The sequence below is a fragment of the Babylonia areolata genome, chromosome 25, assembly GCF_041734735.1.
Source record: "Babylonia areolata isolate BAREFJ2019XMU chromosome 25, ASM4173473v1, whole genome shotgun sequence".
In the NCBI taxonomy this organism is placed as follows: domain Eukaryota; kingdom Metazoa; phylum Mollusca; class Gastropoda; order Neogastropoda; family Buccinidae; genus Babylonia; species Babylonia areolata.
In genome coordinates this window covers 37,421,800-37,447,307 of record NC_134900.1, presented here as the reverse complement: position 1 = coordinate 37,447,307, position 25,508 = coordinate 37,421,800, and the positions used below count along the sequence as shown (strand labels likewise).

Here is a 25,508-nt window from a genome sequence, read left to right as displayed (position 1 = left end):
AATGTTAATCTCTCTAATCTTTTTCATTATGACACTTTCCACTCTCATGAGCAAAGGAAATAAACAATAAACCACACACACACACACACACACACAAACCATAAATGAGTCCAAAACAAAATATCTTAATGTCTAAATTAAGGAGGTATGAACAGAGGGAGCTTTATAGGTAATTCCATTTGTCCATCCTCCACTCTGATAATGTCTGATAACTTTCCATTATTAACTTTTACTTATATTTCAAACATTTGATCAAGATGCTGAACACATTCTATTTGCAGTTGAACAGCCATATATGATAAAAAGTATTTAAAAAAATAAATAAATAAAAAGCATTACCAAACACAATAAAATTGTGAATAATAACATTACCTACAACAACAGCACAACAATAATAAACAACGATGATGACATACTTCAAAATGCCAGCATTTTACTTTTTTTTTTCTTTTTTTTTTTTTTTTTTTAGCTGAGCAACAACATCATCTAAAATAATTTAAAACGTTCAGTAGATATCACAAAATACTTGCATGCACTCACCGAGTATTCCAAAATAATACTTTACACATCCAACCTACACTTCAATGTCAGAAACCGTGCATCCCCAAACTAAATGTAAGAAGTCAGAAATAAGGTATACATAAATTGCCTTAAATTATTCACTCAGTGGGTAAATGATTATGAAAATGACAGAAGGTCCATCTCTGTGATTCCAACAATCAGTGTCCTTTGTAGTTGGGTTTACGTTTCTCTCTGAACGCCGTTAGACCTTCAATTCTGTCCTTGGTTGGAATAACCTGAAACACACAAAAGAACCTGGTTTCTATTTTCTCTTTCCTAGACAGACAAAAAAAAAAAAAAAAGAAAAAAAAAGAGAAATAAAACAGGGAACCGGTCAAAGAAAAAGTACACCACATTCAACGAGAGAAAAAAAAAGACACAAATACCTTCTCTCTTTTTTTTTTTTTTAACACCAAGCCCAGTATTTTGCCTGATTTAAAAAAGACTTTTACTTCCTTAAAATAATGTTTAATCTAACATACTTGCTGTCACTAACTGGTGCAGGTTTCAGCATGGGCCCAATTCCTTTCCTGTGCAAAAAAAAAAAAGCAAAAAAAACTACTCTGCCCTCATGGAGATCAAAATTGAAGGTAGCTGCAGAAAGTAGCCTCCCTTACTTTATTACCTCCTCAGAAGTTCAAGTGGCTGAAGTAGACACCAGATATATGAATGTAAACAAGACAGTGGAGGTATTGACCTCTTTAACTCACTCAGTACAACCAGTCCTCTCTTCTCCGCTACACAGACCCCTCGGATGTCCAGTGGGTGTCTGAATGACCCAACCTTTAGCTTCCGTCGTCAGAATTGTGGTGTTCTTTGTCAACATTCACCTCTTCAGTATAAGAGCCTTCCGCTTGCAATATTTTGATGATGGTAATTGGGGTGAAACGCTGTTAACGTCGTCTCTTTCGCCGTTCGTATGGAGAGAGTTAATAAGTAGGTAATTCAGATCATTTCTTCATAACTCCCCTCTCCCCCAACTATCTTTCCTCAAGCCCATTTGCTGGCTACTGAAATGAGACACTGTGTCATGGAAATGAATCACGATTGCATTTGTTTTTTTCAGTGACACACTGACACCTCACTAACACCACAGGTGTTCTGTTCGTTATCTCTACATCTGAAACGGCAACATGATCACAGCAGCAAACTGAGTAATCATTAGTTCATGAATCTGCGCAGCAGAAGAAAAGCAGACCCGCAGAGACGAAGGCAGCGCTTTAAACAGCAGTCAATCCACCGGTGTGATGCGTCACGGTGTGGTGCGTCACAATGTGATGTGTCACGGTGTGATGTGTCATGGTGTAGTGTGTCACGGTGTGATATGTCATGGTGGTGTAGTGCGTCACGGTGTTATGTGTCATTGTGTGATGCATCATGGTGTAGTGCATCACGGTGTGATGTGTCATGGTGTAGTGCGTCACGGTGTGATGCGTCATGGTGTAGTGCGTCACGGTGTGATGTGTGATGGTGTAGTGCGTCACGGTGTTATGTGTCATTGTGTGATGCGTCACGGTGTAGTGCGTCACGGTGTGATGTGTCATGGTGTAGTGCGTCACGGTGTGATGTGTCACGGTGTGGTGTGTCATGGTGTGATGTGTCATGGTGTGGTGTGTCACGGTGTGATGTGTCATGGTGTAGTGCGTCACGGTGTGATGTGTCACACGATATGTCACGGTGTGATGTGTCATGGTGTGATGTGTCACGGTGTGATGTGTCATGGTGTGATACGTCACGGTGTGATGTGTCATGGTGTGATGTGTCACGGTGTGATGTGTCACGGTGTGATGTGTCACGGTGTGGTGTGTCACGGTGTGATGTGTCACCGTGTGATACGTCACGGGGTGAGGGGTCATTGTGTGATGCGTCATGGTGTGATGTGTCATGGTGTGATACGTCACGGTGTGAGAGGTCATGGTGTGATGCGTCATGGTGTGATGTGTCACGGTGTGATATGATACAGTGTGATGTGTCACCATGTGATGTGTCACGGTGTGATGTGTCCCAGACTGTCCTTCACAGCAGCATGGTCAGCCCCAGGAAGGCAGACATGAACTTGGATCTATCAACTGTCAACACTGACCCACGGAGGGCTATGACCACCCCAGGCACACTTTTTCACCAGACATGGGGGCTAAGAGTTATCTAGATACTTGGCGTTTATGAGGTAGATTACAGCACAGATATAATGTAGACCTTCAGAAATATAGCATTAACTCTTTCCGGACGAAGGAATGCTCATACATTCCTACACAAAACGTATTCGGTTTCGGACGAAGGAATGGAATAGCATTCTCCGAAAGTATAATTCCATCATGTGCTGTACACGTGATTTTGTGATTAGCCAAGCAGAGTGCGCTATTCTGGGTCACTCAACAATCGAACAGTATGATTGGTTAGTCTGGGATGTGTGGCCTGTCTCGCACACACGCTGACAAAGTCACTGACCAGTCGTCTGCTCGTGTGCCAGCCTGTTAGCAAAGCGGCCTCTTCTCAGAATGTTGTGAAGCGAACAAGGCAGTGACGGCAACGTTTTAGGGTTGCCGAAGTACTTGAAATGCTACAAACTGAAGGGTCGGACATTGAAGAGGTGGATGATGACGAAGAAAAAAGTGAGTTTAATGCAGACAGCGAGCATGGGTATGGTGATTCGGAGTGAAAAATTGGCAGTATTTTCTACATATGACAAAACTGTAAAGATAAGATGAGAAATTTGATTTTTTTTTTATATGTAATAGCTCAACACGTAATAAACCAGTTCTGAAAGTTTAATTTTCTTACACAGTATTTTGTATTTTTTGTATTTTTTTCCCAAACCCTTACAAATGGGCCATCTGTGGGGAAAAGCAAGGGAGAAAACTTGTCGTCCTGAGTGAGTTAAAAGTGGATTACCTGAGCATAGTACGCCTCTTCGTACTTCATCCCTGAAGACAGGTCAACCTGAAACACAAGATCACCATCATCACCATCAACATCACATCTTGTCAGTCATCCTTCTCTATTTCTTGCTTTAATCTTTGCATGCAATTTATGTTTCTTCTTGTCAGTTTAAAACTTCTGTAAAGAATCAACATTTTGCATTAAAACTGAACATCTAAAGAAAAATTAGTGAATTAAAAAGCTAACAGTGATTATAAAAATGCGATGAGTTGTGTGTGTGTATGTGTATGCATGTGGGCATGTATGTGTGTGTGTGTGTGTGTGTGTGTGTGTGTAAATGTATACCTGCCATGTGAATATTTGTGTCTGTGAAAAGCACAGACCATATGTATGTCATTGTATGTGTGTGTGTGTGTGTGTGTTTGTGTGTATTGTCTGAATGCAGTGACGCCTCCTAAATATACTGATACTGATACTCTGTGTGTGTGTGTGTGTGTGTGTGCACGCGTGCATGCGTGTATGTGTTCTTCAGTTCTTTTTAAATTTTTCTGGTGCAATGACATCCAACCCATCTCTTATGTCATGTTTGCATCACTGGTCTCCAAATTGATATTACCTGATTAATATCTAAAAGGGTTAACTTGGAAACCTTTTTTTTCTTTTTAGAGGAGAAAAAAAAGTTCCTTCCATCTGGAGGAATGAATAAACAAACCATCCCTACCAGCCGCTGTGGCGAAGTGGTTAGCTCTATGGATTAATTGGAAGGATGCACGTTCAATTCCCATTAGAGGTGTTGTTTTGGGGCATGTTCCAACCTGTGGCCAGCTCCTACCCAGAGCTGAGTGTGGCTGAGGCTCAAGTGGGAGAGACTGGGACCACACAATCAAGGGTCATCCGCTTCACGGATGTGTCTTTGGGAGTGATGCTCAAATTTCCTGACCAGCACTGCAAGTGTTTGTATCTCTCAGCCCTGTCAAGTCAAGTCCAGCCCTGTCAAGTCAAGTCCAGCCCTGTCACGTCACGTCCAGCCCTGTCAAGTCCAAAACCCAGTAAGTGGACCCCATGGCAGCATCTTCATCACACCCATCAACATCCATCACTGACACAGAGAAAAAAAAATGGTATGAAGTCTGGGGCACACCCACCCATTACAAATTCTGGGGCACACCCACCTGTTAAAAACTGTTACAAATTCTGGGGCATAGCCCCCCCCACCCTGCTGCACCCCCCGCCACCTTCACCCCCACACCCCCCACCCGTCCAATCACCCCAAAATTCCTCAATCTCAGAAATTCCTGATTTCTGTGACCAAGAGATGGAGACTGCACAGACACTGACCTCACTGCCCTGGTTGATTGCTAGTTTCGCCATCCTCAGTGCAATGGGTCCCTGGATGTCAACAAGGAAGAAAAAAAAACCATCTATCACACACTGTGAAGCCTTAAACAACACATGAAACTGTTGTTTTGAACAATGAAAACACATGCATGCACACATACTCACACCCATATATGCATACACACACACACACACACACACACACACACACGTTGTAAGATTATATTCTTATGCAAATCTATTCTTACAAAATATGTAATCACCCCTTCAAATGGGGCCATGGCCTTACTGAATAAACTTTCGTTTCGTTTCGTTTCGTTTCGTTTCTCTCTCTCTCACTCTCTCCTATTTTTTCTTCTATTTTTTTCTCTTTTTTTTTTCCTTCTTTTTAATTTTTTTTAATTTTTTAATTTTATTTTTTTTAATTATTATTTTCATTGATGGCTTGATGTAAAAAAGTAATTGTTGCTTATTCAATTTATCATCATGAAATAAAATCTTCACTTGACTTGACTTGACTTGACAACACACATAACACAATACTTCAGACACCCCTCACATAGGGCAGAATCTCCTCAGCCAGTTCCAACACATCACAATACAACACAATAAACATAAAAGACAACACAATACAACAAACCCAATACAACACAATAAACACAACGCAGCACAATAAACACAATACAATGCAACACAATAAACACAATGCAATACAACGCAACATAATAAACACAATGCAATACAACGCAACACAACACAATAATCACAATACAACACAACACAATACTTCAGACATCCCTCGTCTTGGGCAATATCTCCTCAGCCAGTTCCAACACAAGACAACACAACACAACACAACACAATGCAACACAGCACAGCACAGCACAGCACAGCACAGCACAACACAACACAATGCAACACAGCACAGCACAGCACAACACAATGCAACACAGCACAGCACAGCACAGCACAACACAACACAATGCAACACAGCACAGCACATCACAACACAACACAATACTTCAGACATCCCTCGTCTTGGGCAATATCTCCTCAGCCAGTTCCAACACAAGACAACACAACACAACACAATGCAACACAGCACAGCACATCACAACACAACACAATACTTCAGACATCCCTCGTCTTGGGCAATATCTCCTCAGCCAGTTCCAACACAACATAACACAATGCAGCACAGCACAGCACAGCACAGCACAGCACAGCACAGCACAACACAACACAACACAACACAATGCAACACAGCACAGCACAACACAATACTTCAGACATCCCTCGTCTTGGGCATTATCTCCTCAGCCAGTTCCAACACAACACAACACAATGCAGCACAGCACAGCACAGCACAACACAACACAACACAACACAGCACAGCACAGCACAACACAATACTTCAGACATCCCTCGTCTTGGGCAATATCTCCTCAGCCAGTTCCAACACAACACAACGCAACACAGCACAGCACAGCACAGCACAGCACAACACAATGCAACACAGCACAGCACAGCACAGCACAACACAACACAATACTTCAGACATCCCCCTCACTCACCTGGGGCAGAATCTCCTCAGCCAGTTCCAGAGCCCGCTCATAGGCGGCGGACCCCTGCTTGTTCTGTTGCACTGCGTGGTTCACCACCCCCATCTGCTGGGCCTGCTCCCCGTCCAGCACGCGACTGGTGAAGATCAGCTCCTTGGCCTTGGGCACTCCGATGGCCCGCGGAAGACGCTGAGTTCCCCCTGATGGGGAAAAACGTTTTTGACATTGTGCGGTACAGTACTGTGCAGTACATTGCAGCACAGCACAGTGCAGTACAGCACAGAACAGTGCAGCGCAGTACAGTACGGTACAGTACAATGCAGTACAGTACAGTACAGTATCAGTATCAGTAGCTCAAGGAGGCGTCACTGCTTTCGGACAAATCCATATGCGCTACACCACATCTGCCAAGCAGATGTCTGACCAGCAGCATAACTCAACACGCTTAGTCAGGATTTGAGAAAATAATAATAATAACAACAACAATAATGATAATAATAATAAATAAAAACAAAACATAAAGACAATAATGATGATAAATAAGCAAATAAATGTAAAACATGCAGACAATACACACACACACATGCATAACAGATATGTAACAAACATGCAGTTTCACAGATATGAAAGCACAAATACATATAAACATACACGAGCCCTGACACACACACACACACACACACACACACCATCTCCCAAATTACCCTGCACCCCCCTCATAACCCCCCCCTCCCCCCCAACCCCTCTCCCCTCCTCCACACACTCATTCCTAGGCTATATATTGCAGCTTCCACGACACACACACACACACTTACATATACAAGCACACACACATCGTCACCCACAGTGCAGTATAGTACAGCATGCACACACACACACGCACACACACTAAAGTATTCATGGAACACAGAAACAGGTCACACACACACACACACCTCACAAACACACCTCACACACACCTCACAAAGACACATATGCAACTCACAAAGACACGCATACAACTCACAAACACACACACACACATACACCTCACAAAACACACCTCACACACAGCTAGCAAAGACACATGCAACTCACAAAGACACGCATGCAACTCACAAACACAGACACCACACACACACACACTACACACACACACAGGATAATTAGTGTCTAGTTACCTCCCCCTGGTATAATTGCCAGTGCAGTTTCCACCAGCCCTATCTTGGCATTGGAGGCTGCACAGAAAAAAATCAAATAAATATTTCAATCATTTCCAAACACTTGCTGCACAGAGTAAATCCAAATAACTATTTTAATCATTTCCAAACACTTCACGTGGTGTTTCTATCTCAAATCAAAAGATGAGCTTTTTACCCTCAACAATCATGACAGGTTTATTACACACTGTTTCTCAGCTGAAAAGAGAAAATCAAAAGAAATAATTTTACTCAATAATTTCCAATATTTCATTTTTATATTCTCAATTTTTATATTCTGAATGACCCAACTTTTAGCTTCCATCGTCAGAATTGTGGTATTCTTTGTCAACATTCACCTCTTCAGTATAAGAGCCTTCCGCTTGCAATATTTTGATGGTGGTAATTGGGGTGAAACACTGAACGTCGTCTCTTTCGCCATTCGTATGGAGAGAGTCAACTCATTCTACACCACAGCTACATGCCTGCCACAGCTCCTCTGGGCCAGCACTACATGACATCACTGCAGAAAGAAAAAAAAAACAGGGTGCTGCACTAAAACAGTGAAAAGCAATGGAGAATTGTTGATTCAATCAGATGAACAAAACCTCCTTTTCATGCTTCCTGAATCCATAAACAGATCAGTTTAGAATGGTAACTGTACCAAGCAAGAATAAACGAAATAAGAATAGTGTGTGGGTAAGAGAACACTCGTACCTGGTCCACAGGGGGCGTAATCATGATACAAGTTAACTGGTACCTGGAGTAGAATGAGATAAATGTGATGTTTACTCTGACTGTTGTCATCAAAAATATAAAATAAAATAAAATAAAACCAAGTAAATTGAAATCAAAATGAATAAAAATGTAAAGAAATTTAAAATAGAATAAAAAATAAACAAACTGAATTTAAGAAATAAAAAATGGAATGAAACAAATAAATAGAATAAAATGAAATGAAAAAAAATACATAAGACAAAGTAAAATGAGAAAAAAAGAAAAGAAAAAAGAAATGAAACCAAATGAAAATAAAACATAAAATACACACACAAAAACCCCCTCTGTCACCCACAGGCTATCCTCATGTCGCAGGCCAGCGCCATCTCCAGCCCCCCACCCAGGGCGGCCCCATCGATGGCGGCGATGGTGGGCATGGGGAGAGCAGCCAGCTCATTGACACTGTAGCGCAGCTTCTGCACAAAGGCCGACACTTCTTCGTTGCCCATCTTGGCTCGCTCCTTCAGGTCCGCCCCTGTCAACAAAACTCTGTGTCTCAACGCTCAGCTTCCTTAATGATAAGGCCTGGATACACACCGCTACAGTCATATTCCTTATTACTCTTAACTCACTCGGGACAAGTTTTCTCCCTTGCTTTTCCCCACAGATGGCCCATTTGTAAGGGTTTGGAAAAAAATTACAAAAAATACAAAATACTGTGTAAGAAAATGAAACATTCAGAACTGGTTTATTACGTGTTGAGCTATTACATATTAAAAAAAATCAAATTTCACATCTAATTTTTACAGTTTTGCCATATGTAGAAAATACTGCCAATTTTTCACCCCAAATCACCATACCCATGCTCGCTTTCTGCATTAAATTCGCTTTCTTCTTCGTCATCATCCACCTCTTCAATGTCCTACCCTTCAGTTTGTAGCATTTCAAGTACTTCGGCAACCCTAAAATGTTGCCGTCACTGCGTTGTTTGCTTCACAACATTCTGAGAAGAGCCCGCTTTGCTAAAAGGCTGGCACGCGAGCAGACGACCGGTCAGTGACTTTGTCAGTGTGTGTGCGAGACAGGCCACACATCCCAGGCTGACCAGTCATACTGTTTGATTGTGGAGTGACCCAGAATAGCGCACTCTGCTTGGCTAATCACAAAATCACGTGTACAGCGCATGATGGAATTTTACTTTCGGAGAATGCTATTCCATTCCTTCGTCCGAATCCGAATACGTTTTGTGTAGGAATGCGTGAGCAATCCTTCGTCCGGAGAGAGTTAAAAGGCAGCTTGGAATGAATACTTATACTGTTTGAGGGATTGCCTGAACCAACGATCAACATTACAGGACCAGAAGCCATTGAGGCATGTTTGAAACTGTTTTGCTGTTATTGGAAAGTTAGGAAAGCAACAGCAGTGTGATCAATGGTTTCTCTACTGCAGTGGGAAGTCAATTATAGCGTTGTCTTTTGTGAAGGACTAAGACTCTGAAACTAGGAGGCAAGATTGAACTGGCTTTCAGTGCTGCAGCCTTGGGGGTGGTTGGCCTTTGGGGACCATCCTAACATCAATTATCTAAAACCACTCTTGGCCGAGAGAGTGGGGATATAACTTGGGCAAGGCACTCTCCACCAGAATCGAATTATCGCCCAGACAGACAGGACAACAGCTGCATTCTGTGCTGTTCTGATGGGTCATAGTCGGACGCAAGTATCATACTAACTTGTATGACTTTTTACACTGTACACTCCTCTTCTCCTCTTTATTTTTGGGGTTTTTCCTTTCTTTTGTTCAGATGTGGTGTAGCTTGTATGGATTAGTCTGCAGGCTTTGAAAGCCCCTTGATACTGAATTGACAGTGCATGAATTCTGTTGTGAATATCTGACACAAATTCAATACATGTGAGTCACTACGTGGATGAAGAATGAACCTTGAAATACACACAGAAACAAAACTGAGTGCTGTAAAAACAATGTAAACCGATGAATAAATTATACTAAAAAATTACAAGAAATGATATGGAAGTGAACACAGCTTGTGTACTATATATCTGATTCAAACATGAATCATTCATCGGATACAGTAAACACTTGTAAACTTGGCACCTTCAACCTATGTCAAAGCCAAAATGGTCATCATTTTCAACAACCAAGTTACATCCACCAATCATTCAGCTGAAGAGACTGACCCAGATTAAACTACAACAAGGTAATATAAAATTAAACATACCAAACCCAGCTGCATGGAAATAAATCTAATGCCAATCTTATGCCAATGGTTTGTGTGAAATTGCTGAGCACAGATATCATATAGAACATCAAAACAGATTTAGATGCACACACACACACACACACACACACACACACAGAGTCACATACAGTGTCACACACACACACACAACACACACAAACACAGAGTCACACACACACACATACACACCTGAAATAACATACCTGCACAGAACACACCAGGGACCTCACTGCGCATGATGATGCAACGTATGGAGGTGTCGAATTTCACGCGCTGCATCCCATCCAAAAACTGTCATGGCCAACATAACCACAGTTGAATTCACATCATGAGCAGCAGCTGAAGGAGTTTGCAGTGTCTTCAGAAATTTGGAAGACTGGGGACAGGAGTGCAGACTCAAATATTTCAACACTTCACTACAGATACAATTAAGATACTGTAACATATGGTGTTATTTCAAACACATTGTTACACATACACAAGAGCAAATACCAAGCAAGCATGCACTGAACAGAGTTAACTTACAGAGTTAACTTTCAGACACATTATATATATAAGTAATATAAGTATATTAAGTTTAAGTAATAAGTATAGATAAATAGATCTATAGATAGATAGACCGACAGTCAAACAGATAAGGCAGACAGACAGATGACAGATAGATAGGTAGACAGACAGACAGATAGATAGATAGATAGATAGATGAATATATTATTTTGTCAAACATTTCCAAGGGAACTTTAATTTTTCAGTACTGACATTGACACTGTAGACCTAACTTGAATTATTAGTTCAATTTATATTTCCAGAAGAAGCTTTAAAAAGGTTACAACAAAACAAAACAAAAACAGGAAACTGACTGAGTTTGAAGAAGCAAAGCTCTCAATCAGATTTAATTCAAGTCCTCATCTTTGAACATCTAGTTTTTTATTATCTCTATAAAAACTCTGCATGCAATTTCAACTTACTAGATTTTTATACTTACTTTAGGTATTAATGTTGATTATTAAAGGTCAGTGGCCTCAGTACACTTAATTCAATTTGCTTCAACCAATCTAATAATAATGTTGGTGGTGGTTCATGTGCAAATCTGGATACTTCAATATATCATAATCAACAAAATAAAGTTTCAGTTTCAGTTTCAGTAGCTCAAGGAGGCGTCACTGCGTTCGGACAAATCCATATACGCTACACCACATCTGCCAAGCAGATGTCTGACCAGCAGCGTAACCCAACGTGCTTAGTCAGGCCTTGAGAAAAAAAAAAAAAGAAAAAAAAAAAAAAAAAAATATATATATATATATAGATAAGCGTACATACATAAATAAATAAATAATAATTAAACATACTATTAAAATAGTATATAATTATATAATGAAATATACAAAATAAACATACTATTCCAAATGCAACCAGTACCTAAATGTGCAGAACACACACAACACTCACCAGTTGAATCATGTTTTTGCCCATTGCATTCTTGTATCTGAATCGGCGCATGGAGAAGACAACAATGCCTGCAACAAAGCAACAACATTTGACACTCAATCTGTGTTTGACAAAGAGATCAATCATTATGAGAAAGCAATATATATACATTTTTTTTTTTTTTTTTTTGGGGGGGGGGGGGGAGGAGGAAAGAAAGAAACGATGATATTAAAATAACAAGTAACATTATCAATATTATCATTATTATTAATATTATTATCATCATCATCATCTTTATTATTATCATTATCATTATTTTTGTCTCTTTTCTACTAGTACTACATAGTGCTGTACTATTTTTATTCACACACACACATATATACACACACAATCTATGAAGTGAATCGATCACTCATAGTCACTGACTTTCTTTTTCTTTTACATGTGTGTGCATGCATGCTCTATTTCTCTCTCTGTGTCACACACACACACCCTCTCTATTGCAGATGAGTAGAAGTGTCTGAGGTCACCCAGAGAAACAACAGGTCCCCTACTCCCACACCGACTCCCACAGGCACTCCTTCTCTTCAGCTATCTGCCTGTGGAACCAGATTCCAGACCATATCCCAGCCATTTCCCCTCAGGCTTTCAAAACCAGAACTCTTGAGGCCTGACTGCAAGCCTCAGGCTGGATTGGTATAACTACCGGACAGGTTGGGTTGTTTTTTCTTTTTTTTGTGTGTGTTTGTTTTTTGTGTGTGTTTTTGTCTGATGCTGTGTGGGGCCCGGGTTCCCCTGGCTGAACTGTACGGGACTTAACGGTCGTACATGGACGACCTAGAGCACACACCCCTATTGTGGATTGTTGCCCTGTACAGGGTTACCACAGGACTTAATACCCACTATTTTAGTTACCTAAATTCCTGGAACTGTAAGTGTAACCACAGTATATTTCATATATATTGCAATGCATGCATGAAGTATAACACAAATAACCAGGTAAATTGTGGACAAACTGCATAAAAAAACCACCGTCATAACCACTTACTAAGGTGATATCATATAGTGATAATGACATACATGCTTTCCTGTACAGCCGCCACATTTGCAATTGCAGGAAAGCATGTGATGTGGTTATCAGGTTAATAATGGGTTATGACAGTGGATTTTCAGGCAATTTACACTACATGCAGTGGATGACAAAGGTAAAACTCTGGTTAGACCCATTATTGAATATGGAAACTCAGTATGGTGCCCTTACCTTAAAAAGCACATAAATATGATTGAAGGAGTTCAACGCAGATTTACCAAGTATATAACTAGTAATACTAATAGTACTCGTGATCTTAGTTATGAGGAGCGCCTGGCTCTTTTTAATATGCGTAGCCTAGAGTTTAGAAGATTAAGAGGTGATCTCATTGAAGTATATAAGATCATGCACAATATTTATGATCCTTGCACCACCTCTTCCTTGTTTACTATGGCTAACTACGATAAAACTTGAGGGCACAACTTCAAAATAAACAAAACTAATTTCGTAACTAACCAGTTCCGCAAGTTCTTTACTAACCGTATCATAAATCTGTGGAATAACCTTTCCTATGACACCATCAATGCACCATCGGTAAACGGTAAACGCCTTCAAAAATCACATTGACAAAAAGTTTAAGAACCATGTATTTTCCACACAGTTAAATCTTTATTGAGCTGTAGAGAAATATAGTATACACTATGCCAGATTTAAACAAGGGTCTGTTCACAACAAGTGATCCAAAAGCACACAAATGGACACTGATTATGAGGGCAAAAGGCTTTTAGCCTATAGCCAAACATTTCTGTGATTCTGTGAAAATGTTTGTTGCTGATGTTATACAGCATGCCTGCATTGCAAAATACAGGGAAAATACTGTGCATTTAGCTCTAGGGCTTTAAGTTGCTAAAATTGGATATTACCCCACAGGATGAAAGACGAGACAAGACATGACATCACACACACACACACACACACACACACACAGCTGCACACACACACACACACAGCTGCACACACACAGTGATACACCCACACATTTAATCCCTGCATGATACACGAAGGGTGACCTTTTCTTTCGCCCTCTAAAAAGTTGACATGCAATTCATCTTCGGGCGCTTGCACTTCTTGTGACTGAGAACTTTCAGCACTGTATTGTCGTTGATGTCTGCAGCCGCTCATCCATCTTGCAAAGAAGCTAGAGTTGAAGACCGTCCCTGCACGTTTCACTGCACCAGCCATCTTGGCACTATTCTGAACTTTGAACTTACTGTCCAATAAACTTATTTATCCAATCAGACTTCGACACTTCTAAATCGCGTTTCTAGTCAGTCGTCGCGAGGACTCACGTCAAAGGGAAAGCAATCTGAAATGAGAACGGGAGAGTAGTGTGTTCGTCTCGAACTTCCGTCTGCTCAAAAACTGAGACGTCATTGCTGAGAAACATCTTTCAATAGACCGAAATGGTCTATGTTTCAGGAGGTGAGCATTGTTAAATGTTTACAATATGATAAAGGAAAGAGAAGGAAACATATGTGATTGATGAAGATCGAACGCTTTAGTTTTTTGGGGGTGTTTAGATTTTGGGCAGTAACACGTCATCAAAATCGCAATAACTTCGCCTTCGATTTCACTAGTTTCGGTTGGAATTAACTATTTAATACCCAGAATACAAGAATGAAGGGGAAACAAAAACGAAAACAATGAGAAATTACAGTCAGTCTTCGTCAGACTCTCAGTCCCATATAAACAGAAATATTATAGTCTACAGAATCTTCACAAGGATGAAGGCGGTAGTCAAGGGAAAGAAGATGATTATTGGTTTGAGATAAACATTGATCAGTTTGATCAGCACAAACATGTCACTGAGGCAAGACATGCAGGGATGCTCCATCAAACAGAGAAAAGGTGTTTTTGTAAGGTTTCTTTTGCACGTTGGGGGAAGTACTTTAAAGCCAGAAACATATAGAATACAAGAAAAATGAGAAACGTATATCCTGGAGAAAAGGAAAACACACACACACACACACACACACACACACACATTTTAAAATTTTCTTGTTAAAGGCAGAAACTTCTTCTGAATTCTTTGCGAGTGTTTTCATGAGAGAAAATTTTTGAATGTACCACAACCACTGAACCATGCAGGCTTTAAATTTAAAAACTCTTTTTGGTCAAAACAGCATACCAATTTGTGATGAAAGAGCTAGTCTGGGGTAGAGAAAGGTTTCAAGACGTAAACATGTCTAGAGCTCAGGAACTAGCTCTCATTTTTTCTCATGTCCTGAAAGAATTCAGCAAAGAATTAGCCACTTCCATTACATATTCTATGTTAATAACCATTGGAAATTATATTTTTTGTAGTATTTATACTATTCCCAATGACTGGAAATCGGGTAAAGCAAAGGCATTTTTTTTAGAAATGATTTTAAAATGAATGTGGAAATTACAGTTTAGACAAATTACAAAACAATAACTTGTGAATGCCTGACATCTGTTGTGTGCAGAAATGTGGAAACTGGAGATAAAGAGATGCTGTGGTGGCACACATGACTGAAAATAATATTATTTATACAAAGACTGCAGTTTACTGTTTAGCATGTGTGGCATCATGGCTTGAAAAGCTGACCTTGTGTGTAATTATGTTTCAGGTCAGGTGCTGGAATCCCGGTCACCATGGCGATTCTCAGTCATTCCAGAATTCTTTTGGGGCATCATCAACTTCATTGTCTTGTTGTGAGTGGGATAAAGGGACAAAACAAATGTCACTGCTTTTCCTTCTGTCCCCCCCTCCCACCCTCCACCCCTTCTTTTTTCTCACTGCTTGTGTCTGAAAGAAGAAACTGGTACATTCTCTGTGTGTATGTGTGTGTGTGTGTGTGTGTGTGAAACAAAAGAGAAACTTTGCAACAACAACAACAACAACAAAAATCCTTAGGAATCACTTGTGATGTGAGTTACGGATGCTTTGCTCTCATCTTTTGATCTTAATAAATGTTTGTAAGTTCCAACACCACTTGTCACCTGGATGAATGGGAATTTACTTGTTGCTTTTTTTTTTTTAATGGAAATTCATTTCCAGTTTAGCAATACATAAAAGAAGGATTGGGGAAGATAGTCAAAAATGATGTGCTTATAAACTTTCTTTATACTGTTAGTTGTGGTATTCATTATCGGTTGTATCTTTACAAACAAAAAACAAAACAAAACAAAACAAAAATATATATATATATATATATATATCTACACAAACCTGTTCATCTCTCTCTCTCTCTCTCTCTCTCTCTCTCTATATATATATATATATATATATATATATATATATATCATGCATCATATTATTGTATGTTGGTTCGTTCATTTGGTTTCTTATTTTCCCTTTGTTTTTGTTTTTTCAGCTTCAAGACTATGATCAATGTAAGTATATATATATATATATGTATTCGTACTTGTGAAGTCTTGAAATATTTTCTTCTTGTCTTCCATGTCTTTTACAGTGTCAGAGTGACCCTTTAAAGGTCCCAAGAACCCCCATTTTTTTTATCTTTAAAATTTTTTTTTTTTTATAAACTTAACAGAAGCCCTGGTTTGTTGACATAATTTCCTGACTTGAAGCCCATTTCAGTCTTAGTACCCTTGTGTTCTGTTAAATGCTTTATTTATGCTGGTGAATTTTTTTTTTTTTTTTTTTTGGGGGGGGGGGGGCTTGGGGGGCCGGGGGGTTGGGGGGGGTGTAGATGGGCAGCCAGGGAGAATTGGAGAGTTGGGGATGGGGATGTATCGAGACCCCAGACTGCTTTAATGTATTCACACAGGTACAGAAATTTGCTGTCAGTGTTACACAGTTGCCATCAATGAAGTAAAATGCATGAAAGCTAAAGCTTACAAAGGCAAAAGTGAGTTGAGAAAGCATGTACCTTAAAATATAATTCCACTCACACATATACGAATGCACTCATGCACGCACGCATGCATATACACACATGCACACACACACCATGGTAAGACAGTACCAGAACAGGAGATGAGATTTATACTGACTGGACATGGAACTTTTTTCAGCCGGATCTGAACAGCAGAGGTAACACGAACAGCCACACAACAGACTACAGACCTCCAGGCAGTGGACCTGGCGGGTAAGTGTGTGTGTGTGTGTGTGTGGTTATGTTTGTGTGTGTGTGTCTGTGGTTATGTTTGAGTGTGTGTGTGTGTGCATGTGTTTCCAGGCATCCAAAACAACCTTCAGCTGAAATATACTCTTTGTTTTGTTTTTTGCCTATTCCACATGACAGATAAGCGGATTTCATTTTCACAAAAGTAACCACTTTTTGAAAACTCTAATATTTACTGAATCTGTATGCGTGTGTGATCAAATGAATGACTGTATGTGTGTCTAAATTACTTTGAATGTCTTCAGGTGGGGGGGAAATGATTTTTTTTTTTTTTTTTTTTTAACTGCAGAAGACAAACTGGTGGGGGGGAAAAAGATATGATTGAGATGGCATGAGTGGTGGTCACGCCCCGCTTTTCCAGTACACCATTTTAAGGCTTGTTTCTGGCACCAGTAACAATTCAAAGACTGCTTAGTTCTTCTCGTAAGTAATTTATTGTCCGTTCAAGGTGATTTAGACACACATGCAACCATTCATTTGTTCACACACGCATACACCAAAGTGATTTAGACACATATGCAGTCATTGATTTGATCATACACACATACACCTTCAGTGTGACTTAGACACATACACAGTCATTCATTTGGTCACACACACATACACATTCAAGGTGTTTCAGGCACATATGAAGTCATTTATTTGATCACACATACATACAGATTTAAAGTGATTCAGGCACATACAGTAATTCATTGATCAAACACACATACACATTCACACAATGAACATGGAGACTGGGTAAGGGGTCATATTTGGGGAGGGGGGGGGGAGTTGTGTGGGGTGGGGGGTGTTTGAGGAAATATAAAAAGTAAGTTGACAGTGTGGACTAGTCTTGGGTGGAGTCAGTCATATAACCAATGACAGAGGAAAATGATATGCATTGTTGATTAATGAAACGATGGAAACTGTTTACAGACCTCCTCGGCCGCCCAGAAGAAGACATGGCGGGTTTGGTGGTGGACCTGGTAAGTTTGTTCATTTGGTATGCATGTGCCTGCTTTGTATACATGTAAACTTATGTGCATGCGCATATGTTCATGTGTGTGTGTATTCATGTTTGTGTGTGTGTGTGTTTGTGTGCTTTTTGTGTGAAAATTTCCTATTGAATAAACTTAGAGTAATAGTAGTAGTAGTAGTAGTAGAGTCATTCTGATGATGATATTGTTATTATTATCATTATTATCAGATAGTTATTATTATCATCATCATCATTATTATCAGATAGTTATTATTATCATCATCATCATTATTATCAATATTATTATTATTACAATAATTTTGCATTTTATTCCCCATTGCAGGTGCCCCCAGCCCTCCCCCCATGGGCGGTGGATGAGGACGTTAGCGTGTCTGTCGGCGTTTGTTCCGCTCGCTGATAGACACGCTCTGCATCTTTTGTGTCAGCCACCGGCAGGCAAGGGGGAGTCCACACATATTGTCACTGGTTTCATTTTTGTGTTTGTGTGAATTTGGCACTGTCGTTATCTTGTGTCTTCGTAAGGAAATCCAGATTGTGCTTCTGTCATTGTGTTTTTAAAAAAAATTAAAAAATTTTAATAAAAAAAAACAAACACACACACATGCACACAAATTCAAAGACTGTCTGGTATGCTCTCAGCCCACTTCATTTAAATCAAAAGAATCCCCTAGTGTTTTACCCTGTTTTTGGTTTTTTTTTCCTTTCACCCTCCATTGCCCGTTACCCCCCACCCCACCCCCCGCCCCCCTTCCGTGTCTTCCTCCCCAAACCGCACTCCAGTCAAAAACTCCCTGATACTTTACTTATGTCCATGGTCCCCATGGCTGTTTCATTTTCAGACACAGTGACCATGGTCCTGTCCAGTGACCATGGTACCATTTTCTGCCGAACAACCCTCCGTGTTCATGACTGTATGTGTCTTTATCTTCATGACCGTATTGTTTCCATTTCATCAAACTCACCTTGGAAACTCTTGAGGTCCTGGGCTGGATTGCATTAGCAGTCTCACAGTAAAGAATTTTCTTAATTCTGCTCTGATTCCTTATGCTTAAGAAAATTCTTAGAGCAATCTTAGCAGCGCTTAGCTTGCTAAAAGAATTTTTACTAAGTCTGTGTTGGTTCTGTAGACAAGAAAATTCTTAGCGTTGAGCAAAACTGAGGGTTGCTAAGGTAAGCAGCCCAGCCAGGGGATTTGAACCCTTGACTCCCAGACTCCTCCCTTGCCTGCTGTGGCGGCCAAGCGCTGAGTGGCGGTGGTGTGACAGTGTGCACACATGATGAGGGGACGGCTGTAAAGTTCCACACCAGCCGTCTCTGATGGTGCCCCACTCGGTGCTGGTTTCTGTTGTGCTGTTGTTTGTCTGTGATGGTGTTGGTGTGGTGCGGTACGGTGTGTGAAATGATTTGAGGAATAGTGAGCCTGCTTTTTGGATTTTGTTTTGTTTGTTCAAATAGTGTACATGGGTGTGTGTTAATATTGGGTTGTACTTCAAATAAACAAAAAAAAGAAAAAGGGAAGGGTGTATGTGCAAGTTTTTGTGAGTGTGGTTTGGTGTGAGATGTGAATGAGTGCACAGTTACATTGAACATTCTTTTGTTTTGTTGAAACTTGAATATCTCTGATGTTCTTGCAGACAGTGTTTGCTTTTGTGCCGTTTGTAGTCTTAGCAGTGCATAGTACTCTGAGACATTGCTAGTCTCAGAGTACTTTGCACTGCTGATTGTAAGGATTTCTTCAGATTCTTGTACACATGGTTAAATATGTACATACATTTATATGTGCGCTTATACACACACACACACACACACACACACTTGAATATGATCTGGTTTTGGTGTTTTTAGAATGAGGATTTTTTGATACATGACATTCCATCTGGTATCTCCTCATTTAGATGGTCTAATTCATGAAGTATGTCCTGTGTATATATCAGTTATCTTGTGGACGACACACACAATGTGTCATCCATGTTTTCCGTTCTTTATTTTGCACTGAAGGTATGAATGAAGAAGAGTGAATAAAGAGATTATGAAAGTCTTTAAGTTCTGTTGTTGTTTGTAATGTGCTTGCACACTTTTCCTTGACTGACTGACTCTGTGTGTGTGTGTGTGTGTGTGGTATCAAAGCATAAATTCTTTCTGTGTTTATCTGGAATGAGCCCCGGCTTACAATTTACCTTTTATCACATGATAGCTCAAAACTTTGCACGTACACGTACAGAAAAAGACAAACACACACACACACACACACACACACATACACTGCATCCAGTATCAGTATCCATTCCCGTGGGAATGCAGCAACATCGCAAAGGACAAAATTCAGTAAGGAGCTGCACTCTTTATTGCAAACTGTTTCAAACATTGCGATCATGCAACTTTGGCCAAAACAGTTGAACCACTGCACCACCACAGAACCATACGGTGTCGTAAAAGCACTGGACTTTCAGTCTTAGGGGGCCTGGGTTCGATTCCTGGTTAAATCTGCTGGGTTACGGTCAGATATTTCTTCCCCCAAGTTCAACGTATGTGAATACCACAACCGCAGTCGTGTATGTGTACAGATGCAGGACATGGAATACGCACGTTATAGACCCCGTGGTCCATAGCGTTCAGTGGGTTATGGAAACACGAGCACAGCCTGCGTGCACACTCCCGAAAAGGGGGTATTATTGCCTAAACGGAAGGGGAGTAGATAGTGAACGTGGGAGTTACAGCCCGTGCTCAGAAGGGGTGCCTGGAGGGGAGTGGGGGTGAGGGGGGCTGCTTTAGAACGACATACCATGAACGATTCTGTCAGAATCAGATTGAATCAGTTCAGTGTAATTAACTCAGGGTGCGCTGCACCAGTGAACAAGGGGAAGTAAGGCGTGGTGCAGCTCTTGTTCCCCCTTTTCTCTGTCGCAGCCAGGACTCCGGTCAATGTTATTCTGTCTGTCTCCAGCCTCCCTCCCTCCCTCCCCGCCCCCCTCCTCTCTCACTCTCTCTCTCCTCTTTCTCCCCTCTCTCCTCTCTCTGTCTCTCTCCTCTTTCTCCCCTCTCCCTTCCCCCCTCTCTCTCTCCTCTCCTCTTTCTCCACCCCCCCCCCTCTCTCAGTTGCCACCCACCTACCCCAATTCTCTCTCTCTCTCTCTCTCTTTCTCACTGTGTCAGTTAACCCCCCCCCCCCCCCCACCCCCCCACTTCTCTCTCTTTCTTTCTTGTTTGCTAGCTCTGTCTGTCTATCTGTCTGTCTGTACACGTGTGCGTGCAAACACGTGGGCTCGCTTTTGCGTTTGCAAACAGCCTTCTCGGGCAGACAGGTTATGTCTTCACTGCTGGTTTGTGTGTCTGACGGGACATTGAATTGTTGTTTTTAATCCTTCATTTAACTGCAACATGAAGTCACTGACCTTGTTATTGTCATGATTATTTCTTGTGATTATTGCATTGTCATTGATGTCAATGTGATCATTGTATGTGAGATCTACGCCAACTGGGCATTGAAGTGTTTGTTTTTTTTTGTTGTTTTTTTTAATAATCACAGATAGCTAAGACATGCATTCACGTACACATACATCTCAGTCATAAAATGCAGCAAGCTGAAGAAACGATACTCAGTCAAGTAAATAATCACAAACAACAAAGACATCCACTTACATTTCCATACATCTCATACTAAACATGTGGCAAAAAAAAAAAAAAAAAAAAAAAAAACACCTCAAGATTAGGGTTCTGACAGGTGTTTAGTGCACAGAAAGGACCCTGGCAACTGAAGTGAAATTCTGGAGGAAGATCTTGGGTATCCATTACATACACCATGTGACAACCGAAGAGGTTGGCAGCAAGATCCAACAAGCAATAGGACCTCATCGACCTCCTCACAGTTGGTAAGAAACGGAACATGAAGTGCTATGGACATGTCTCCCGCTCAACAAGACTTGCAAAGACCATCTTGCAAGGGAAAGTCAGAGGAAGCCGCAGACAGAGGAAGAGGTGGGAAAACAACATCCCGAAGAACGGACAGGATGAATCTGGTGGAATCCCAGAGAGCGGCAGAGGGCAGGACAGGTGGAGGAGAGTGGTGGCGATGTCTTCACTGGTGCACCAACGGCATTAGCAGGTGTGAAGGGACAGGTGAAGGTAGTGAAGGTGTTAAGAGGTCATACCAAATCCAGAGCTATGATAAAGTTGGGTACATTCTTTACGATGGCCCTGGGTTTCGTATGCTTTTTATTTTATTATCTCTTTTTTTTTTTTTAGCTGATCAGTCCGTCCGGTGGACTCCCCACTTCAGGTGAATAAAGCATCCCAAAACACACCTCTTCCCGTCTGCCTGCCATCCTGTGGATTATTGAGCTTCCTGAATTTCTGCTGGCTGCGTGTGCGCGTGTGTGTTTCTTTCTTTGTTTTCGTGCGTTTGTGCGTGCGAATGCGTGTGTGTGTGTACGTGCGCGTGTGTGTGTTTTTATATGTGTATTATTGTGTATGTGCGTGTGTGTGTGTGTGCGCGCGCGCGCATGCGCGGTCACCAAGCAAGTTTATGTTTACGATTGTTTATCTCATCTTTCATATATTTATGTTTCCTCTGTAGCAAATTAGCAAGGACTGACTGGGAGAATAGACAATGCTTAAGCAACAGACATTCAGTTATAAAGGCTTGAGAGTTCTGTCTGTCTGTCTGTCTGCCTGTCTGTCTGTCTCTATTGCTACTCAAAGACAGACAGTCAAACACACAAATACACACACACACACACACACACACCCTCTCTCTCTCTCTCTCTCTCTATATATATATATATATATATATATATATGTGTGTGTGTGTGTGTGTGTGTGTGTGTGTATCTCACTCTCTTTCTCTCTCTCTCTCTCTCTCTATATATATATATATATACACACACACACACACACACACACACACACACAACACACACACACACACACACACACACACACACACACAGAGGTAAATATATATATATATATATATATTATTCATTTATTTTCAATCCGGACCAATATATGTATAGTAAATTATCAATCCAGACCCAACGCTCAGCTTATATCACAAATATAAGCTTACAGCTGGGCCAACAGCAAAGTGAGAGCTGTATGATCAATGGTTTCTCCAGGCAATGGGAAGTCATTTGCAGCTGAGTCTTGTGTGAAGGACCATGACTCTCAAACTAGGAGGCAAGACTGCACTGACTCTTTGTGCTGCAGCCTTGTGGGCCAGTTGGCCTTTGGGAACCATCCCAACACCGACTGTCATAAAACCCTCTTGGCCGAGAGAGTGAGGATGTAACTTGTGCACTGAGACACTCTCCACTATTATCAAATTTTAGCCCAGATAGTTGGGACAGCAGTTGCCTCCTCTGCTGTTCTGATGGTAATAGTCGGACGCAACTGACAATCACATAATAAATATCAGTTATCACCTTTTCAGTATTCAACATAGCTTATGAATTGCTATAACCGACTTCTAATGAATGTTCAACAATAAACAACAACAAAAACAATAACAACAACAATTCATTGAAAAAAAAGCGAACAGAAAACAACATGACAAAATGTCGACAAATTGACTCAACTACAACCCATTATACTGAGCTGAAACACAGATTATTAACCCTTTTTTCTCTCCACAACTCATTACATTTCTAAAGCACCAAGCAGTTGCCGTTTAGTCAATAGCAACGCCGCTTATTTTTATCTCCAAATATGGATTTCAGCAAAGCTAATCGCTAAACAAACAAGCTAACTCTAAAAAAAAAAAAGGTCTTGTATTGGAATCGATCACTTGATTGTCACCATAAGTTCATGCACACACGTTATAATCAGAGACTGAAGATTGCACCAAAAGGATCTACCGCAATGATTTGGTCAGCATTTAGTGCTCGTTCATCAATCTGTCTATAATTGTCTCTACGATGGGCAATTAGTAGTCAGCTTGTGATTGCTTCAAACAGGAAAGGTAACAAATTTTAAACTGAAAATTGTATTGAATGATAATCAGGAAAAGAAATAACTGCTACGGAGAGACCATTCTTTTAGCTGAGACGACAGAGAAATTTCCAAATATATGGACAATATCTATTTATCTATATTATTATTATTATCATTATTATTTGTTGTTGTTGCTGTTGTTGTTGTTGTTGTTCAATGATGCTTTCAGACAGAGCATAAACATGCTGGCACATAGACTTTAACTGAATAGAATATATATGCGAAGTGTGTTGTCGAGTGGCGTTTTGCACCAATTTATTTCTTGGTTTTTTTTCTTTACAAATACAAAGCAGCTAATGCGTTTTCAAGTTCATAGGCCAACTGGGAATAGGTGCAACGGTATAACCAACTGATTGATAGGTAAATCGGGAAAAGCCGAAGCGGGAATAAGCGAATCTGCAATAGGCGAATTGGGATGACGTAGACGTGAGAGCATCAGAGAACTGTTTCTGTTTTTTCTCCTCCACGTGTAGCTCTCAAACGACCAGTCAGTATGGCCATTGTCATTGTCATTGATTGTGAGCACCATGACAGAAGTGCTTCATTTTTTGAGACATGTAATATTTTAATGTACACGCCACATATGATACCATGATTGTCTTGTCTTGTCCTGCCCTGTTCTGCCCTGCCCTGTCCTTTCCTGTCCTGTCTTGCCTTGCCTTGCCTTGTCTTGTCGCGTCTTGTCGCGTCTTGCCTTGTCTTATCTTGTAATGTCATGTCTTATCTTGGCTTGCCTTGCCTTGCCTTGATCAGATCACTCCAGTGAGGCACACAGCAGACAGACGGAGGGACCAGGACAAAGGCCAATGTCCACTCACCCCTATATCAGGACAGCGTGACGACTTCACAACACAGCCACTACACTGACCCGATAGAGAAGGTCTGGGCTATTGGATGCTCTGTACATAGATCGATAAAGAAGGTCTGTGCTATCGATGCTCTGTACTGGACATAGATCGATAGAGAAGGTCTGGGCTGTTGGATGCTCTGTAGACGGGCGCAACAGCCGAGTGGTTAAAGCGTTGGACTGTCAATCTGAGGGTCCCGGGTTCGAATCACGGTGGCGGCGCCTGGTGGGTAAAGGGTGGAGATTTTTACGATCTCCCAGGTCAACATATGTGCAGACCTGCTAGTGCCTGAACCCCCTTCGTGTGTATATGCAAGCAGAAGATCAAATACGCACGTTAAAGATCCTGTAATCCATGTCAGCGTTCGGTGGGTTATGGAAACAAGAACATACTCAGCATGCACACCCCCGAAAACGGAGTATGGCTGCCTACATGGCGGGGTAAAAACGGTTATACACGTAGAAGCCCACTCGTGTGCATACGAGTGAACGCAGAAGAAGAAGAAGGATGCTCTGTACATAGATCGATAAAGAAGGTCTGGGCTATTGATGCTCTGTACTGGACATA

General features: G+C 41.0%; 2 protein-coding genes across 2 annotated transcripts; one reads left to right on the top strand and one right to left on the bottom strand.

The window, feature by feature from the left end:
* Positions 1 to 315: 315 nt before the first annotated feature.
* On the bottom strand, positions 316 to 14,282 carry LOC143299469 (methylglutaconyl-CoA hydratase, mitochondrial-like). The gene is made up of 9 exons (XM_076612688.1): positions 14,022 to 14,282; positions 11,943 to 12,010; positions 10,697 to 10,784; positions 8,592 to 8,771; positions 7,502 to 7,558; positions 6,354 to 6,541; positions 4,780 to 4,830; positions 3,454 to 3,501; positions 316 to 797 (listed from the first exon to the last, which is right to left on the bottom strand). The coding sequence occupies exons 1-9, from the start codon at positions 14,191 to 14,193 to the stop codon at positions 720 to 722; spliced, it is 930 nt and encodes a 309-aa protein (XP_076468803.1). The 5' UTR covers positions 14,194 to 14,282; the 3' UTR covers positions 316 to 719.
* On the top strand, positions 14,277 to 20,143 carry LOC143299470 (selenoprotein K-like). Its single transcript, XM_076612689.1, has 6 exons — positions 14,277 to 14,433; positions 15,603 to 15,687; positions 16,350 to 16,368; positions 17,014 to 17,087; positions 18,042 to 18,091; positions 18,428 to 20,143. Exons 1-6 carry the CDS (start codon positions 14,415 to 14,417, stop codon positions 18,460 to 18,462), a joined length of 282 nt encoding a protein of 93 aa, XP_076468804.1. The 5' UTR covers positions 14,277 to 14,414; the 3' UTR covers positions 18,463 to 20,143.
* The last annotated feature ends 5,365 nt before the right edge of the window (positions 20,144 to 25,508 follow it).